The sequence below is a fragment of the Hippocampus guttulatus genome, chromosome 17 (genome assembly GCF_054856545.1).
Source record: "Hippocampus guttulatus isolate MCC_2025c chromosome 17, RoL_Hgut_1.0, whole genome shotgun sequence".
In the NCBI taxonomy this organism is placed as follows: Eukaryota; Metazoa; Chordata; class Actinopteri; order Syngnathiformes; family Syngnathidae; genus Hippocampus; species Hippocampus guttulatus.
In genome coordinates this window covers 5,343,786-5,358,251 of record NC_141277.1, presented here as the reverse complement: position 1 = coordinate 5,358,251, position 14,466 = coordinate 5,343,786, and the positions used below count along the sequence as shown (strand labels likewise).

General features: G+C 45.1%; 2 protein-coding genes across 11 annotated transcripts; one reads left to right on the top strand and one right to left on the bottom strand.

Annotated features, from left to right (window-relative positions):
- The first annotated feature begins 403 nt into the window (after positions 1-403).
- LOC147191695 (uncharacterized) lies at positions 404-6,782 on the top strand. 6 transcript variants are annotated; one of them, XM_086134582.1, is made up of 15 exons: positions 405-547; positions 687-737; positions 1,121-1,180; positions 1,266-1,386; positions 1,618-1,766; positions 1,856-2,034; positions 2,694-2,829; positions 2,908-2,996; positions 3,188-3,380; positions 3,813-4,025; positions 4,129-4,263; positions 4,946-5,152; positions 5,218-5,443; positions 5,525-5,609; positions 6,531-6,782. In XM_086134582.1, exons 1-15 carry the CDS (start codon positions 478-480, stop codon positions 6,780-6,782), a joined length of 2,166 nt encoding a protein of 721 aa, XP_085990708.1. In that variant the 5' UTR covers positions 405-477. The 6 variants fall into 6 exon arrangements, with proteins under 6 accessions (XP_085990711.1, XP_085990708.1, XP_085990706.1 ...); XM_086134580.1 differs by having other exon boundaries at positions 3,810-4,025; XM_086134583.1 differs by having other exon boundaries at positions 406-547; positions 3,810-4,025; positions 4,946-5,122.
- Positions 1,227-14,319, bottom strand: srek1 (splicing regulatory glutamine/lysine-rich protein 1). 5 transcript variants are annotated; one of them, XR_015103454.1, is made up of 17 exons: positions 14,073-14,318; positions 13,774-13,907; positions 10,588-10,703; positions 10,190-10,336; positions 9,875-10,053; positions 9,428-9,558; positions 9,251-9,353; positions 8,974-9,075; positions 8,837-8,905; positions 8,650-8,755; positions 7,668-7,776; positions 7,269-7,444; positions 6,098-6,886; positions 5,778-5,866; positions 5,283-5,463; positions 3,151-5,085; positions 1,227-2,841 (listed from the first exon to the last, which is right to left on the bottom strand). XR_015103454.1 is itself a non-coding variant. In XM_086134588.1 (12 exons), the coding sequence occupies exons 1-12, from the start codon at positions 14,198-14,200 to the stop codon at positions 7,414-7,416; spliced, it is 1,350 nt and encodes a 449-aa protein (XP_085990714.1). In that variant the 5' UTR covers positions 14,201-14,319; the 3' UTR covers positions 7,295-7,413. The 5 variants fall into 5 exon arrangements, 2 of the variants coding, with proteins under 2 accessions (XP_085990714.1, XP_085990716.1); XR_015103455.1 differs by having other exon boundaries at positions 1,227-3,362; positions 4,932-5,085; XR_015103456.1 differs by having other exon boundaries at positions 1,227-3,320; positions 4,932-5,085.
- Between the last annotated feature and the right edge of the window lie 147 nt (positions 14,320-14,466).

Sequence of the window (14,466 nt, the reverse complement as noted above, 5' to 3'; positions counted from 1 at the left end):
GTTTTTTTTTTTTTTTTTTTTTACACAATGTTCCCTTTCATGGACTCAATAGTCTTGCCTACGTTGATTGTAAAGCAGATTTGGAAGGGTGTCAAAACCCACGTTTTCCTCACACGATGCTGACAGATACAGAGTATGATAGAGAAAGGGGATTTTTTTTAATCATTTTTTAATTTAAACAGCAACATTTTGAACTGTTTCCAGTCAAGGATGACACATTAAGGAGAAAAAATGTGGGATGTGTTAAGACGCAACAGAGTAAGAGAAAGATGTTGACTGACAGGTTGATTTTTTTTTCATATAATCATTTGAGTAAGTCATTGAAGCCTGAAGGACTTCCTGTGACACAGGGGAGTCAACTTCTTCATTCAAACTGCACACTCACATGTCTTTTCAACTCACATATAAGTACTCTACGGATTTGCTCCGTGGCCTTATCATAGTTTGTATTTGTATGTTCGTTTAGGTGTGGTTGTCATGATCAGGAACATGTTTGGACGTCTGTGTGAGCTCCTCAAACACTGCCAGCTTCGACTTCTTCTCATTGGTGAGTCACATTCATTTCCTGCAGCCCATTCATGATTATATAAATACAAATATATATATATTTAAATTATATACATACGTATGTATATAACTTTTGGATTTGTTTGGTTTTATTTTGGGTGTGGGGGGGGGGGTCTCAGGTGTGATTCTGGAGTCATGCGTGGCGTGCTCGTCAGGACAGATTGAACCAGGTGGGCATTGGTGTTTAATGTCTGGGTACCATACACCCACAACCACACCCACACAAATATACCTCTAACTCATCGGATTGACAGATTTAATGTCTATACACCACAACTTTACGGTACTTTATCGATCTACTCCTCTGATGTATCATGTTGACATGACTGTACCGTTGACATATTTTACATTTATTCAGATCATATTAAATGTCATGCACCTCAACAATGCAATATTTCTTGCGTCACATCTGACATCTGTAGACCCCTAACGTAATACATTGGTGTAAACTGTAATGTGTTATCCACCACTGATGTAGTGTAGCTGCACTAACTTTAATGTATACGCCTCTTATTTAGCATATAGGCATAATGATGTCTTGGTGTTGTTTCAGTGTCCTGCAGGTCGGATAATTACACATCCAAGTACAAGCACTGCCGCCTTGCCTTGCCAGGTAACTAACGAGTCATCACCCAAAAAGTCAGGCTGTGGACTGAAAGTTATTTTTTAAATGTTTTATTATTTTATTTTTGGGTCAGGTGGTGTTGCTGGCATGGAATGTTTTGGAAAATTTCACTCTCAGGGTTTGATAACATGTCATTGGAGACGTGGAGCAGCCAGGGAAGAGCAGGCAAAGTTCACCCTTGTTATCCGGCAAAAGTGAGTGGTGCTGAATTGTCAAAAACAAATACAACACCACCACCTCCAAAAAAATAAATAAAATAAAATAAAAACCGTGTAACAACTACAGTATCATTACAAAAACGATTTTTTTAAAAAACCCTAGAAAAAAATAAATCAAGTCCACAAAATACTTCAAAATAACAGAGAGCACAAAAAGACTAACAAGCAAAGATTTTTTTGGATTGAAAGCTTTGTGACTTCCATCAGGAATGACCAATACTGTAAAGTGTACAAGACCACGGAGGACACGTTGACAAACATCGAAGTGTTCGATCGTAACTTGACCGTGGAGGTTCTGGAACAGATCGGATCCGAATGCTCCAAAGATATCGTCACAGCGCATTACAGCAACCTCTGTAGGTTCTTCTGCCAACTTTCATTTACACTGACTTTTTTTTTTGAGCGGGGGTCATGTCTGTTATATTTAACGGTCACCCTGTTTCAGTGCGCTGCGGTCCACCGCGACGCGTCACTTTCAGGCGTCATTCGCACGGTTGGGTCGACATCAGCGCTCAGTGGAGTCCGGACGACGCCAGGGTCATCACATCTGTCTGCGTGCGTCACAAAGTGGTCACAGACCACCGTGACTACCCCCATCGCCATGACGATGGACAATGGCACCAGGTTGATTTAATAGCTCACAATTTTCCTTTTTTAATATCTTGTTATTTTCTACTCAAAATTTGATGCAGGTGCATTGACACGGAGAGCACAAAATCAAAACTTAAAGCTGGTGTATCGATACAGAGAAGACGGTATCGCTGTGAATTTTATGAACCGACACGGAGATCACGACACGGAATTCGATGTCGGCAGTCGATACCAAGTCAACGATATTCCTAACGACATGATGGCTGTTGTGTTATGGCTGTCATATTTTGGCCTCATCGTTTTCTGCTTGCTTATTTTCTTGACGTTTTTTTTGTGCTGCTGTGGTAAGGCAGCTTCCTCTTTGGCTTATCGGCTCCATCAAACTTATTTTATGTGTGTCATGCTACTTTACATAGTTTGCAGCAAAAACCAAAAAAAAAAACATGCACGCTTTGGACACTCCACTAGGTACAATTAGTCAGTGATTGTGTACATTGTGGAGTGGTTAAAAGTAGGTGTACAGTTCTCAAAATAACGGGTGAGAGAAAGAGGAAGAAATGCAGGAAGAAACTGAAGGAAAAGTTAGAGGATTGAAGGAAGCGAGGAAGGAAGTGCATTGTTACTTTTGGCTTACCCTAATATTAAGATCTGGATGCCATCCCGAACATTTTTTTTCTCCCCCTGCGGTGTAGACATGTTGCCAGGGTGCCGCCGGGTGTCATCTGGCGGGTGTGATGGGCTTGCCGGTGCTTGAGGTTCAAGTGGCTTGCGAAACCAACGACAAGTGTTCTCAGTGTCCATGGAGTCATGTTTACACGCTCCCGCCGGGTGAAGCATCATCTTTGGGACACGATAAACCCCATGTGTCACTATGACTATTATTAATATTGATTCACACATCATCAGAGCTGACCAGTCCGCCACTCGGCCTCCACGTAATGGAAAACAAGATGGCCGACAGAGGAGGACAAAGAATTATTTCGCTGACATGGACGGTATAGTTATTTGACAAAGCATAACTTTGCATAGGATAGCTAGCATAATTTCAGCACAGCATTATCTTACCAAAACAACAATCTAGCACAGCTTAGTTTAGCATATGAATGTTAATATATATTGAAACAAATTTAAAAAAACAAACAAACATACCTTCGTTCATACAAACAGATTTTGATTTTCTTTTCAGTTCTTGGAGGGACATGACGGCTTTAATGTGTCTGTGGCCAAAGTGTCAGGGGAGCCTCCCCGGGAGGTCCTCAGCGTACCACGGCCGCCCATCAGGTTGCTGCTGTCCAACTCCGCCTTCCAAGTCCACGTCTCTGCTTTCAACAATGTCAGCGTGTCGCCGGCTGCTAGCATCACTGTGATGCCACCGCGTGGTCAGTATAATGGTGCCAGATGGCTGTCAGCCATTTTAGGCTAATGTCGACCATTTCATGATATCACCGGTGTGTCAATACCAACATCACAATTTGACGCCAGGGTAATTTTACTGAGATTTTGACGTCACTAACCCATGCTGGCATGTCCATAACAATGTTGCAGTATCAGGACTTGATGTTGGTATCGTGATACAAAGATCACTATATCAATATTTGACATCGATATCTTGATACGATTATCCTGGTTAGATACCAGTTTGTTGATACTGAAACATCAATACCTCTATTCAATGCAGATGTATTACTGTAATATGAAGATGACAATATTGGTCATTGATGCTGGGTTCTTCATGCAGAAATCGCGATACCAATGTCTGCAATATCACAATTTAATGGTATCACAATCCCGAAACATGAATGTTCCAGAAGATGATGACAGCGTCTCTGATGATGGCGGTAGACTGAGCGTGCGTGTCCACAACCAGACCACCTTCACTGTGGTGTGGAAGGACGACTTAGTCAAGAAGTACAAGTGCTTCTGTCTGGAGTGGAGTGCCACCCATGGACCACATCCACCAAAGCTGTTCTATAAATCCTTCTATGAGGAAGTCATCAACTTCTGGACGCTGTTTAATATCCCAGGTGACGCTTGTACTATCGTATGTTGATATACAATACAATACATATTCAATGTATTTGTAACCACGTAGTACAGTTGTTTTGACTGTTAGCTTTCTGCTTCCAGAGCGACTGCGGGCTTACACCAGCTATGACGTCTGGCTACACGTGCGTGACCAACAGCAAACATGCAACCTTAAGCAAGTGAATAACAGCCAGGAGGCCACCTACGCCAAAGCACGCTTCTACTTCCGGGAAGGATGTAAGCGTCTTTATTTTATTTTTTAAAAATATTTATCAAGTATCAATGTGGATTTCGCAATCTCCGTGTCGAGGCAACTGCATCCAGTAGACATATCGTGAGCTATGTCACGAAACACCAGCACTTAAAGTGTTATCATGTGGCAATATCGCAGTCTTAGTTTCGATAGCCTTAAAGAGCAGGACTGTGTTCTCGGTCAGCGATCTTGCGATTGATTCACCACCATCGCATAGTGATAACATGTTGTCAGCTTTGCCAAATCATTGTCAAATTGTGATTGTGTGAGTTCAGTATTGATAGACCAGTATGGAATAGCAACATTGCGGTTTCAGGATCTAAACAGCAGTGTCAAATATGAAGTCTGGGACTTTTGTATTGATACGCATAAATTTCGGAGCAAAGCCGTGCTGAAGGTATCGAAATGCTGGCACATGATATAGACATCGGGATATCACTATTTATACACCACGCTTGATTAGTAATATGGCCATTTCTACACGAATGTCAATTAGGTACCGGTAACGATATGGCAGCATCAGACACCAATACTGTGATCGCAGTGTAAATACACCAATATCAAATAGCGATATCAGGATGGTATAAATCAATTTTAGTACAGTATTGATACACAAGCAACAAATATCGATACAGTGCTGTTGCGTCAAGACCTGTTTCCTGTTAGCTCCGGTGAGCGCTCCTTCCAACGTCAGCGTGGTGTCCGTCACGTCGTCCTCTCTGGAGCTGCGCTGGTCGTCTATCTCGCAGGAGAACCGGCGCGGGTTCCTGCTGGGCTATGTGATCCACTACGCCGAGGATCGGCAGCTAGAGAGAAGTAAGACCCAAGGTTTCATTGGTCGCTGTGAGTGTTGCAAACGAGAAAATTTAAAAAGTAATTATGAATTTCCATAATATATTGCAAAACTAGCAGCCGGCTGATGCCACTTTCTCATACAGACATTAGCGTGGGGCTGCGGGTCCACAAGTACACACTGGAGGGTCTCCGTAGCGGGGTGGCATACCGGGTCCAGGTGTCCGGATTCACACGGGGCGGGCCGGGGATCCGGAGCGCCGGCAGGCTGGTGGAGACGCGGCGTGGAGGTTCCATTAACCTCACGGTACTTCTCACCATCTCCACCCTTGTTGTGATGACCGCCATGTTGGTGACGCCCCTCCTCAGAAGGTAAAACACAACGCACACACCTGTACAGTCAAAAGGAAAACGCAACACGAAATCAACTTTGCCTACTTCCTGTCCACCAAGCAGGGCCAAAGTGGTCTTTTGGCCTAACATTCCCAACCCTGAAAGGAGCAAATCCATGCATAAACTCGGTGCACCGACACAACCGGTAAGTGTCTTGTTGTCATGAATACAGGAGAGCAGAGGTAGAGATGTGCCTGTGAGGTTTGATTGGTCGTAGTTTTCTGACAACACATTCTTCACCCCCCCCCCCCAATCATTTCAAGAATCCTGACTTAAAAGTGTTTTGGTCGAGGTGTGAAAGAAATTGGCTTACTTGAACCAGAATCCATGGCCACACTGCTCCGGAGCCGGAGTTGTGGTGCTGTCGCAGTTACTTAGGCTCCGCAATCCTTCCTGGTACACCTTATTGTCCCCCCGCCCCCCACCATTCCAAAATAAATGGATAACATTGAAAATGCATGCTACTTTCATTTTCCCGATGGAAAAAAAAACCACATCGTTTTTTTTGGAGTGAAATATGGGCCATCTTTGCCACAGTGCCTTTAATTCTGACGTTAACAGGTGCTGCATGAGCAAAACAGAACAAAACAAAATGGAACGTTAGCTCATGATAACTGAAACAATACACCTTACCTGTTATTTTCAGATGATAGGAAACCTTTCGAACATGAGAACATGGTGTTTTTTAGGGTGGAACATAACGGCCATGAATCATTCGCTTTTGTTTCCCTTAATTTGTTGCGTCTTTGTAATACACTAACTGATTCACATCCCCCCATGTCGCTGCTGTCCGTTTTAAAAAAAAATAAACCTAATAGAACATCATGCTCCCCAGCGTTGTTGACTTGATATCTGTTTACGCTGTTGTATTTTTACAAAGTGTCCTCATTCTCAGAGCTCCAAAAATGCATCGGGCTTATTTGACCACAGTAAGGAGTACAAAGTACAAATGTGTTTTCAAATGTAGTGAAAGTAAACATTTCTCAGAAAATTACTCAAGTTGATCCCTGAAAAATGTACCCAATCCCACCAATCGCTTCCATTGATGCTTTGTTGTATTCTTCAGCTCCTTCAGCGCGTCGAAACGCTCAAGCTGGAAGAATGCATCGTGGAGAGACTGCTCGTCGTGGAGCTCCGAGTGCCGCCTTCCAAATGCCAGCAATCGGCCTGCGGCCGTTCGGCTGCCGTTGATGAGGCGAGCGCGGCGAGCTCCCATGATGCTCCCTTAGCCGCCCCCTTCAGCGGATACACCAGCTTGGACGTCATCCAGCAGCTGATGATGGGCAAAGAAGGGGCGCTCACGCGGAAGACTATGTGACGCAATTTAGCGTCGAGTGCACACTCGTGTACGTTTGATGGGCATGGAAAACGTGTATTTGTCACAACCGTGATCCAGGAATTAAGTCCAATCGTTCTCCAGTCCTGCAGGGGGTGATGCATGAAGCACAAAAAAAATCACTTGTTTAAAAAAATGTTTGTGTATTTTTTTTTTTTTACTCAAACATCACGTCAAATAGAAGCTTGTGGACATGAAACAAATTTACAATCACATCAGTGCTCTTTTAAAAAAATAGAAGAAATCAAGTAATTTGTGGATTTATGACACAATACTGACTTCGTCTTTAGTAACCGATGCTTAGCGCTAGACGCTATGTAAATAAACGTTTCCGATATTTTGTACAGTGGCAGCGTAGGCACTTTACGTTCGCTGCGTCACTTCCTCGCCTGACACGGACAACACTTTTTTTTTTTTTTAACTGTCACAAAAACTTTAAGAACTAAAACAGCAAAAGCTGGCTCTTACCCCAGTGTCACTCTGCTGCTTGAAAGGTACTGACATGAGAACGGGGATGAAGTCCTTCAGAGGTTGCCAGCTTCGGCAGTAGTCGAGACTGGACAGAGGCTGTGTTTTCGTGTTTTAAGATCAGAAACCCCTTTCACACTGCTTGTCAAATGCAGTCTTTTCCTGGCGTTGCTGTTCTGTGTGAAATGTAATGACACGGACAGGAAATAGCGGTCGACCCATCCATTTGCCAGCTTCCGATAGGTCGGACCACAGGCGTAACAGAAGCAGGATAAAGTTTTTTGTTTTTTTTTTAGTGTCAAGTATTAACTGTAAATGGCTGTCTAAGCAAGTTTTTCCACAATATTGCTGTTGTGCGTGAAAGTTATTGACAAAGAACAGCAGGGGAAGTCAACTTGCCAGTTGAATCCAGGAGAAGGATCACAGGCAGGATCCACGGCCGGGGCGTGAAGTTTGACACCCCTTTCAAAACGCCTATCAAAGCCAGATTTTTCCAGTGTTGGCTGTTCTGTGTGAAAAGTACCGACATACAATACGGGGTGTTCAATTTGATTCACCAGCGTCCGAGGCCGTTATCAGTTTAGGTTTACCACCCTCCTCTTTTTTTTTTTTCCACACTCGCGCACACACACTTTTCTTTTACAACTGCGCAACAAAACAAGGACTAAAAACAGTAAACGTGCCCACAAAAACATAAAAACAGGATATAAAGCCTCCTCGTAAACGCCACGCCTCGAGCAGGAAACACGGGTGTTTCCTTCCTTTCAAGCTGCCAAAACAGACAAGTGAGGCTCACCGTTAACCGCCAATTTTGTGAGCACGTGACGAAATTTTGTGCGACATGTACCACCATTTCACACGCTCGCCGCTTCTTCCCGAGATGCAAAAATAGGACATTGTGGCGCTTCACTTGCCCTCCGGGCGGGGGTGGGGGGGGGGGGGGGTGACAACTTAAGTCAGTCAGTCGGGCGCTGTCAAACGGACATCCCGTCGCTGCGTGCTTTGTGGACGCCGTTGTGCTGCGTGAAGGGGGGCGAGCGGGCGTCCTCGCAGGGCGAGGCCTCTCTGTCGTAATCCCGCCCTACCTGAAACATTCCACAGTGTCCATGTCGGATCGCAGTCGTAAACCAACTGTAGCCCCTTTCACACTGCACATCAAAGACGGCCTACTTGGTGACATCCATTTTATGGCATCCTCGACTCAAGGGGCTTTGTTGAAGTGATGGTAGGGGCTTCTATTATGCAGGCTTCTGTAGTGCTTTGGCGCCATCTTGTGGCATTTATAAATATTTCAATTAACATTTTTTTTTTCACGATTGATTTGGGATTACTGCCTGTGTAAACTATGTGTAAAAAAAAGGCTAACATGTGCCCGATTTACCTTGTGCGTTTTCTTGCCTCTCGGCCGCTCCTCGTCCTTACGGCTCCTCTTCCTCGATGAAGAGCGTTCCCGTGCTTCTCGGCTCCGTTCGCGTCGCTTTTTAATCCTGAAAACACCCAAGTCAGAACAAGGCGGTGAACATTTAGTTTTAGTTGTATCTTTTCATATTCAATTGATTGAAAGTCACCTCTTTGGAGAGGGCGACCTGGCCCTTCTGGGAGGGCTCCTCGAGTGCCCCCGACTCCGCCGGCGGACCCTGTGAGTTGCATAGTCTGGTCAAAAATGTGTTCCTTCCACAGAACGGCGTGAGCATTCCGGACCCACCTGGAGTGGCTTCGGCTCCTCCGTCGGTCTCTGGAGCGAGAGCGCCTACCATGGCCACTTCGGGTAGCGCGTGCGTTGTTCCTTGGCCACTTCTGCGGCGGTCTGGAAGCACAAAGGTGGTCAGAACATGGCTACAGAGGAACGATAGTATCGGCCTTATTGTAACATATCATGAAACCATTAAAAGAATATGATAAGAATATATTATATATATAAAAGAATATATACGAGCTTGTCAATTTGAGCCAGGAAAGCCCTTGAAAAAGGGACGCCTCACCCGTGTTTGGAGTGTGATCGCCTACGCGAGCCGGAGTGAGATCGGGACCGCGACGGGCGTCGTGTTCTTCCAGAGTGAGCAGCATAGCGTTTCTCCTTCTCCGCTGTGGACGACAGAAGACGGCGAACCGATTACCCCGACAGCGACGATGGTTCGGGACGTGGCCCGCCGTCATACCTGGCTCGATGGCGGCGGCGATGGTGGACTGCGCCTCGCGCACGCGCTTCATCACACTCTCTAGTTGCTTGGCGGCGGCCTGCGGCGTCATCTCGGGAGGCTTCACGATGGCGTTGTTGGAATGGTTCACCCTGACGGTATCAAAATGAATGACATCTGCTTACCATCAGTAACCAGGGTCATGACCTTCAGAATTATTTGACCAGCATTATTTTGAGCTTTAATTGGAATCATAGGATGCCTTGACAAGGGTGTGCTGTACCCGCAAGAGTCAAAGAGACGGGTCATAAACTGATCTAGTGTGTGGGGTCTCCTTAGGCCACACCCTCCCCTTTACACAAATACACCACCTCATATGCTGAAATCCGAAAAGCTCTCAAAATTTACACAGATTGGATTTACGGGACCAAATCTGCCTCAATTTGAGCCAGGAAAAACTGTACGTACTTGAGGGGCCGGTCTCCAAACATGACGCCGTTGAAGGTGAGCGCCCGGGCGACGGCATCCTGCTCGACGAACTCCACAAAAGCAAAGCGCGAGGGCTGCGTCTCATCACCCGCCATGCGCACAAACTTCACATCGCCGACCTGCTGGAAGAAGTCCAGGAGTTGCTCTGCCGTCGTCGTCTGTAAAGGGAAGACCATCAAATTACAACACAGGGGATTTCACTGCACGCAAATCTTGGAGGCGATCGCCATTTTTTTCCCCACAAACTCTGTGTGAGAGCGGTGATTGGTTGATGTGTTAATGGCCAGGACTCACCTGTGAGTTCAAGTTGCCTACGTAGACTGTCCTCCTGATTTCGTCCACCTTGGAGGGGTCCACGTTGCCCATGAGGGGAGGCTGGGAGAGCGAGGCAGCGGCGGGGTCCAGGGCGGCGGTCACATGGCCCACCAGGGGGAGGCTCAACTGCGTGCACGTGGCGGTAGGGTACAGTAGAAGGTACAATTAACCGGAGTGGCCAGAATAGCTAATATACATTTCCGGTTGGGATGTACAGGGGAACCTTGATTTAAAAGACTGATTGGAGGAAGGATTGTTCATTTTGAGCCCACTGCTAATTACGGCAATGCTAAGCTAATGTCCATGCTTAGCATTAGCTTTGATGAGACAGCTGCCCATGGTATATACAATGCGGAAGAAGCTTGTGTACAACTCACGTTCTGTAGCGGGGTGGGTGTTGGGATGGGGAGCAGACCCCTGCCGGGGAGCAAGCTGTGCACGGGGGCAGAGGGTGCCAAAAGCGACAAGGCCTTGGCCTCTTCCGGAATCTTCCCTGCAGGGTACACACAAACAGCAGCTGCTCCAAAAACAGTAAAAACATCCCTGTGCCTTTGTCTGTCTGTCTGTCACACACACACACACACACACACACACACACACACACACACACACACACACACACACACACACACACACACACACACACACACACACACACACACACACACACACACACACAGAGTAGACACGTCTTCTAATATCTTAACTGTTTATCTTATCACAAGCTAAAATACTCTACCATCGCTGTGTGTCAACACTTTTTGGATGTGTTGATCACCTGAACTTGAAATATGTTGCTTGTGAAATGTGTGCTCAATGCTGCGGGGACAAGTGTGTGTGCTCGTGTGTTTGTGAGATGGCAACACAAGGCAATCCCGGCGATGGCGGTAAACACACATTAAGACGCAGCGACAACAACAAACTATCTTGCTCTCCTTGGTGCGGAGCATGGGGCCTGTGCCAACAAGCACACTGTTGCCATAGTAACGGTGGTAACATATGAAGCTTCTGAGCTATGAAGAGATGGACCACTTCATTAGGTACACTCTTCATAATTGTGCAGTTTGTCGCACGAGTCAGCAACGGTGGCTTGGTGACACAGGCCCGACGACGGCACCGCGTGTTCCATTGAAATCAGGTCTGCGTCACACATCATCATCATCATCATCATCCATTTAAAGACTATTTAATCATAATGGCAAGCATCCACATGAGCTACAAAACGTCCAAGTGGGCTTGAGAAGAGGTCAGAAGGTGTTCTCACTCTAGCTCGCTTTCTCTGTCACTACGGCAACGACAAGAGAAGCAAGTGTTAGTCATCCTCCCTCTTAGCATCCCGCCGCATCATCATGCCGGCTCAATCACAAACAAGCTGCAGCAGGAGAGAGAGAGAGATAAGGGGTGTATGGGGGGGCGGGAGGGTTGGACAATAATGATGATAATAATAATAATAATAATAAGACAGTGGTGCCTTGACTTATTGAAACCAAACCACATAACTTCATCTTAAGAAAGTTGGCTAGCTTGATGCTAGCGCAATGTAAAAGTCAGAAGAGCGAACAAAATTAGCTTATCTTTGCTGGAGTATTAACATTATAATCCTTTAAACAAATGATATTTGGAGAAAAAAAAGGTGCAGCAACACATAAAGACAGAGTATATAATATTCACAGGAACATTTTCTTTCAATTGTGCAAAAAACAACCAATATAACTGCAGTTTACTTGTGAGAGTCTTCCTCAGGTCTCGTCATCAAAGATTATATGTACAAGTATGTGTGTATAAAACTGCCCCTTGGTGGCCAAGGTGCGCACACCAGAAGAAGGAACATAATGGCCACTGAAATTATCATGATCACAAAATGTTTCGTTCTTCATATTATAATGGGGGGCGGGGGGTGCTTGAACAAATTAATAGAGTATCAATTAATTTCATGGTGTAAATGGAACCTGTCAGTCAAGGTACCACTATAATAAAAACAACAACAAAAAACAAATATAAAAACACGACGACGCTCCAGAAAAAGAGAGAGAGAGAGAGAGATAGAGAGAGAGAGAAAACCACCTTTTTGAGACAGCAGAAGTTGAACATGGGGCGGGGGGATAAAATGTATGAAAAGAAAAGAAAAAAAAACAAAAAGAGAGACAAGGTGTCCATCTTGGAGGGCTCCTGGTCTCATGATCACTGACGCCTCGTGGGGGCCCCCCCGCCCCGTCATCGAGGACGTAGGCCTGGTTAACAATGCCTCAATGACTCAGGCTTAGTAGTGTGGTCGTGTATCTGATATGCACACATAATCACACAGAAAACAAACAAAAAGCCAAATTAATCAAGTCCGTCCAGGTAGCAACATCTACTTTTGAGTTGCTGACAGGGGAAGGAGGGAAAAAAACTGGATTATGGCGTATTAGGAGCTTTGGTGGGTCTGCTTTATTTTAGTCTACTCCTGATGTATACTTCATTTATTTATCTTTCTCGCATCTAAATACGTTCGGAAGTAGATAAACATGTTCATGTCAATTCATGGTTTATTTGCCTTTATTTTAGCATGAACCTAACCTATAAGACCAAAACATCTTATCGATAATAAACGTTTGATTGTTTATTATAATACGGGTTCAATTATGACAAGTTTGGGTTGAATCCCCTTTTAACAAATACATGGGAAGAAGACCCTGAATAAAGAATTGCATATTAAATCGGAAAAAAATATGATTATTTTTAAAAATCGTTCTGCCCTAGTCCACACCATCTGTACGGCTATGGAACCGCTTTCTTTACGACACTAAAAACATCCACAGGTCACTTTGACCCAGAAAACATGCAAACAACGAACGTTCACCATATTAGTCTTGCAATGTGTTGTACAGTATGTAGTCAAGTGTAATGAGTATCCATCCAGCCATTTTCTAGCCTGCTTTTTTCGAGGCTTATCCCAGCTGACTTTTAAGTGCAAGGCAGGGTACTCCCTGGACTGGTTGCCAGCCAATTGCAGCCCTTATAGAGACAAACAACATACACAAACAACCATTCACACTCAACGTTAGCATCACTGGACAATTTTGTTTTGAATTAATCTGGGATAGCTTTGTGGCAAGGACTGTAGAAAATTCACACTCACTGATGGGCAATTTAGAGTCTTCTGTGAACCTAATATGCATGTTTTGGAAGAGTGCTCTGAGAAAAGAAACACAAGTACTGGAAAAAAAACATGCAAACTCCACACATGATTCAGGAAACTGAGTTTGGAACCCTGAACCTCAGAACTGTGAGACTGACGAACTAACCACTACTGCACCATGTTGCCTTGACCGGAAGTCGTCGTGCATTTCGAATATTAAAATAATTGAAACTGAGAAAGTCATTTATACTGCGGGAAGGGGTTGGGGGTGTGTGACTTTCAGCATCCACACAATGGAACGTAAAAGCTACGTGCACGCATGCTATTCAGTTATAACCAATTAAGAAACTGCCACAAGTCAACCGCAAGACCGAATAGTTGAATAGAAAGGAAAGTCATTTTGAAGTCAACAGACATTTTGAGGCCTTTAGTTCGAACTCACCTTCGGCACAGGGTACAACTATGAGGGCTCTGTCCATAAAAACAGTGTTGGTGAGATGCTGCGCCACACCAACACTGGAAGATTCTCGATACTTGACATAGCACACTTTGGACGAGAAGGAGAGTGCGGTGTTGCTAAAGGGAGGGCAACAAAAAGGAGGAAATTATAAAGATTGAAAACAATCACCTGTGACGTCGTTATATGTTGGCTTTGGGAATTCTTTTATAACGAGGACCAAGCGCGAGCGGCACAGCCGCGGTGTCGCCTGATCCTGCCAAGCCGCCGCACATCGCTCTTACTCGGGTGGGTAGAGCCGCAGCTCCTCGATGTCCCCGAGGAAGCCGAATAGAGTGCGCAGCTGCTCGCTGCTCACCGCGGAAGACAGATTGGTCACTTGGACGACGGCAGTCCCGGGGATCCCGCTCATCGTGAAAACTGACGTATTTAAGACTCCCAAAATGTTTATATCCGCCGAATATTTATTCGTCTTTTTTACGTCGGAGGTGGAAAGATTCGCTGGCTTCTTTTGACTGGAAAAATAGGAAACCTTAGTAAGGTTGAAGCCCACTACCGCCCCCTGACGGTGGAGGTCGTAGTTTACATTCCAGATCTACGCTTATCAGAACGGTAGACTTTCTACAAAAAAAAAAAAATATCAAATGATACAGCTACCACACGTTTCAAGTACATTCG

Bases quoted from the DNA above. Each gene is read 5' to 3' on its own strand.
- LOC147191695 (XM_086134580.1), top strand. From the start codon at position 478: ATGATCAGGAACATGTTTGGACGTCTGTGTGAGCTCCTCAAACACTGC. The intron at 1,181-1,265 runs GTAACTAACGAG...TTTTTGGGTCAG, and splicing joins CTGCCGCCTTGCCTTGCCAG to GTGGTGTTGCTGGCATGGAA. The intron at 5,610-6,530 runs GTAAGTGTCTTG...TGTATTCTTCAG, and splicing joins TCGGTGCACCGACACAACCG to CTCCTTCAGCGCGTCGAAAC.
- srek1 (XM_086134588.1), bottom strand. From the start codon at position 14,200: ATGAGCGGGATCCCCGGGACTGCCGTCGTCCAAGTGACCAATCTGTCT. The intron at 13,908-14,072 runs GTAAGAGCGATG...CCCTCCCTTTAG, and splicing joins CTGCGGCTCTACCCACCCGA to CAACACCGCACTCTCCTTCT. The intron at 9,354-9,427 runs GTATGACGGCGG...TGTCGTCCACAG, and splicing joins CGCCGCCGCCATCGAGCCAG to CGGAGAAGGAGAAACGCTAT.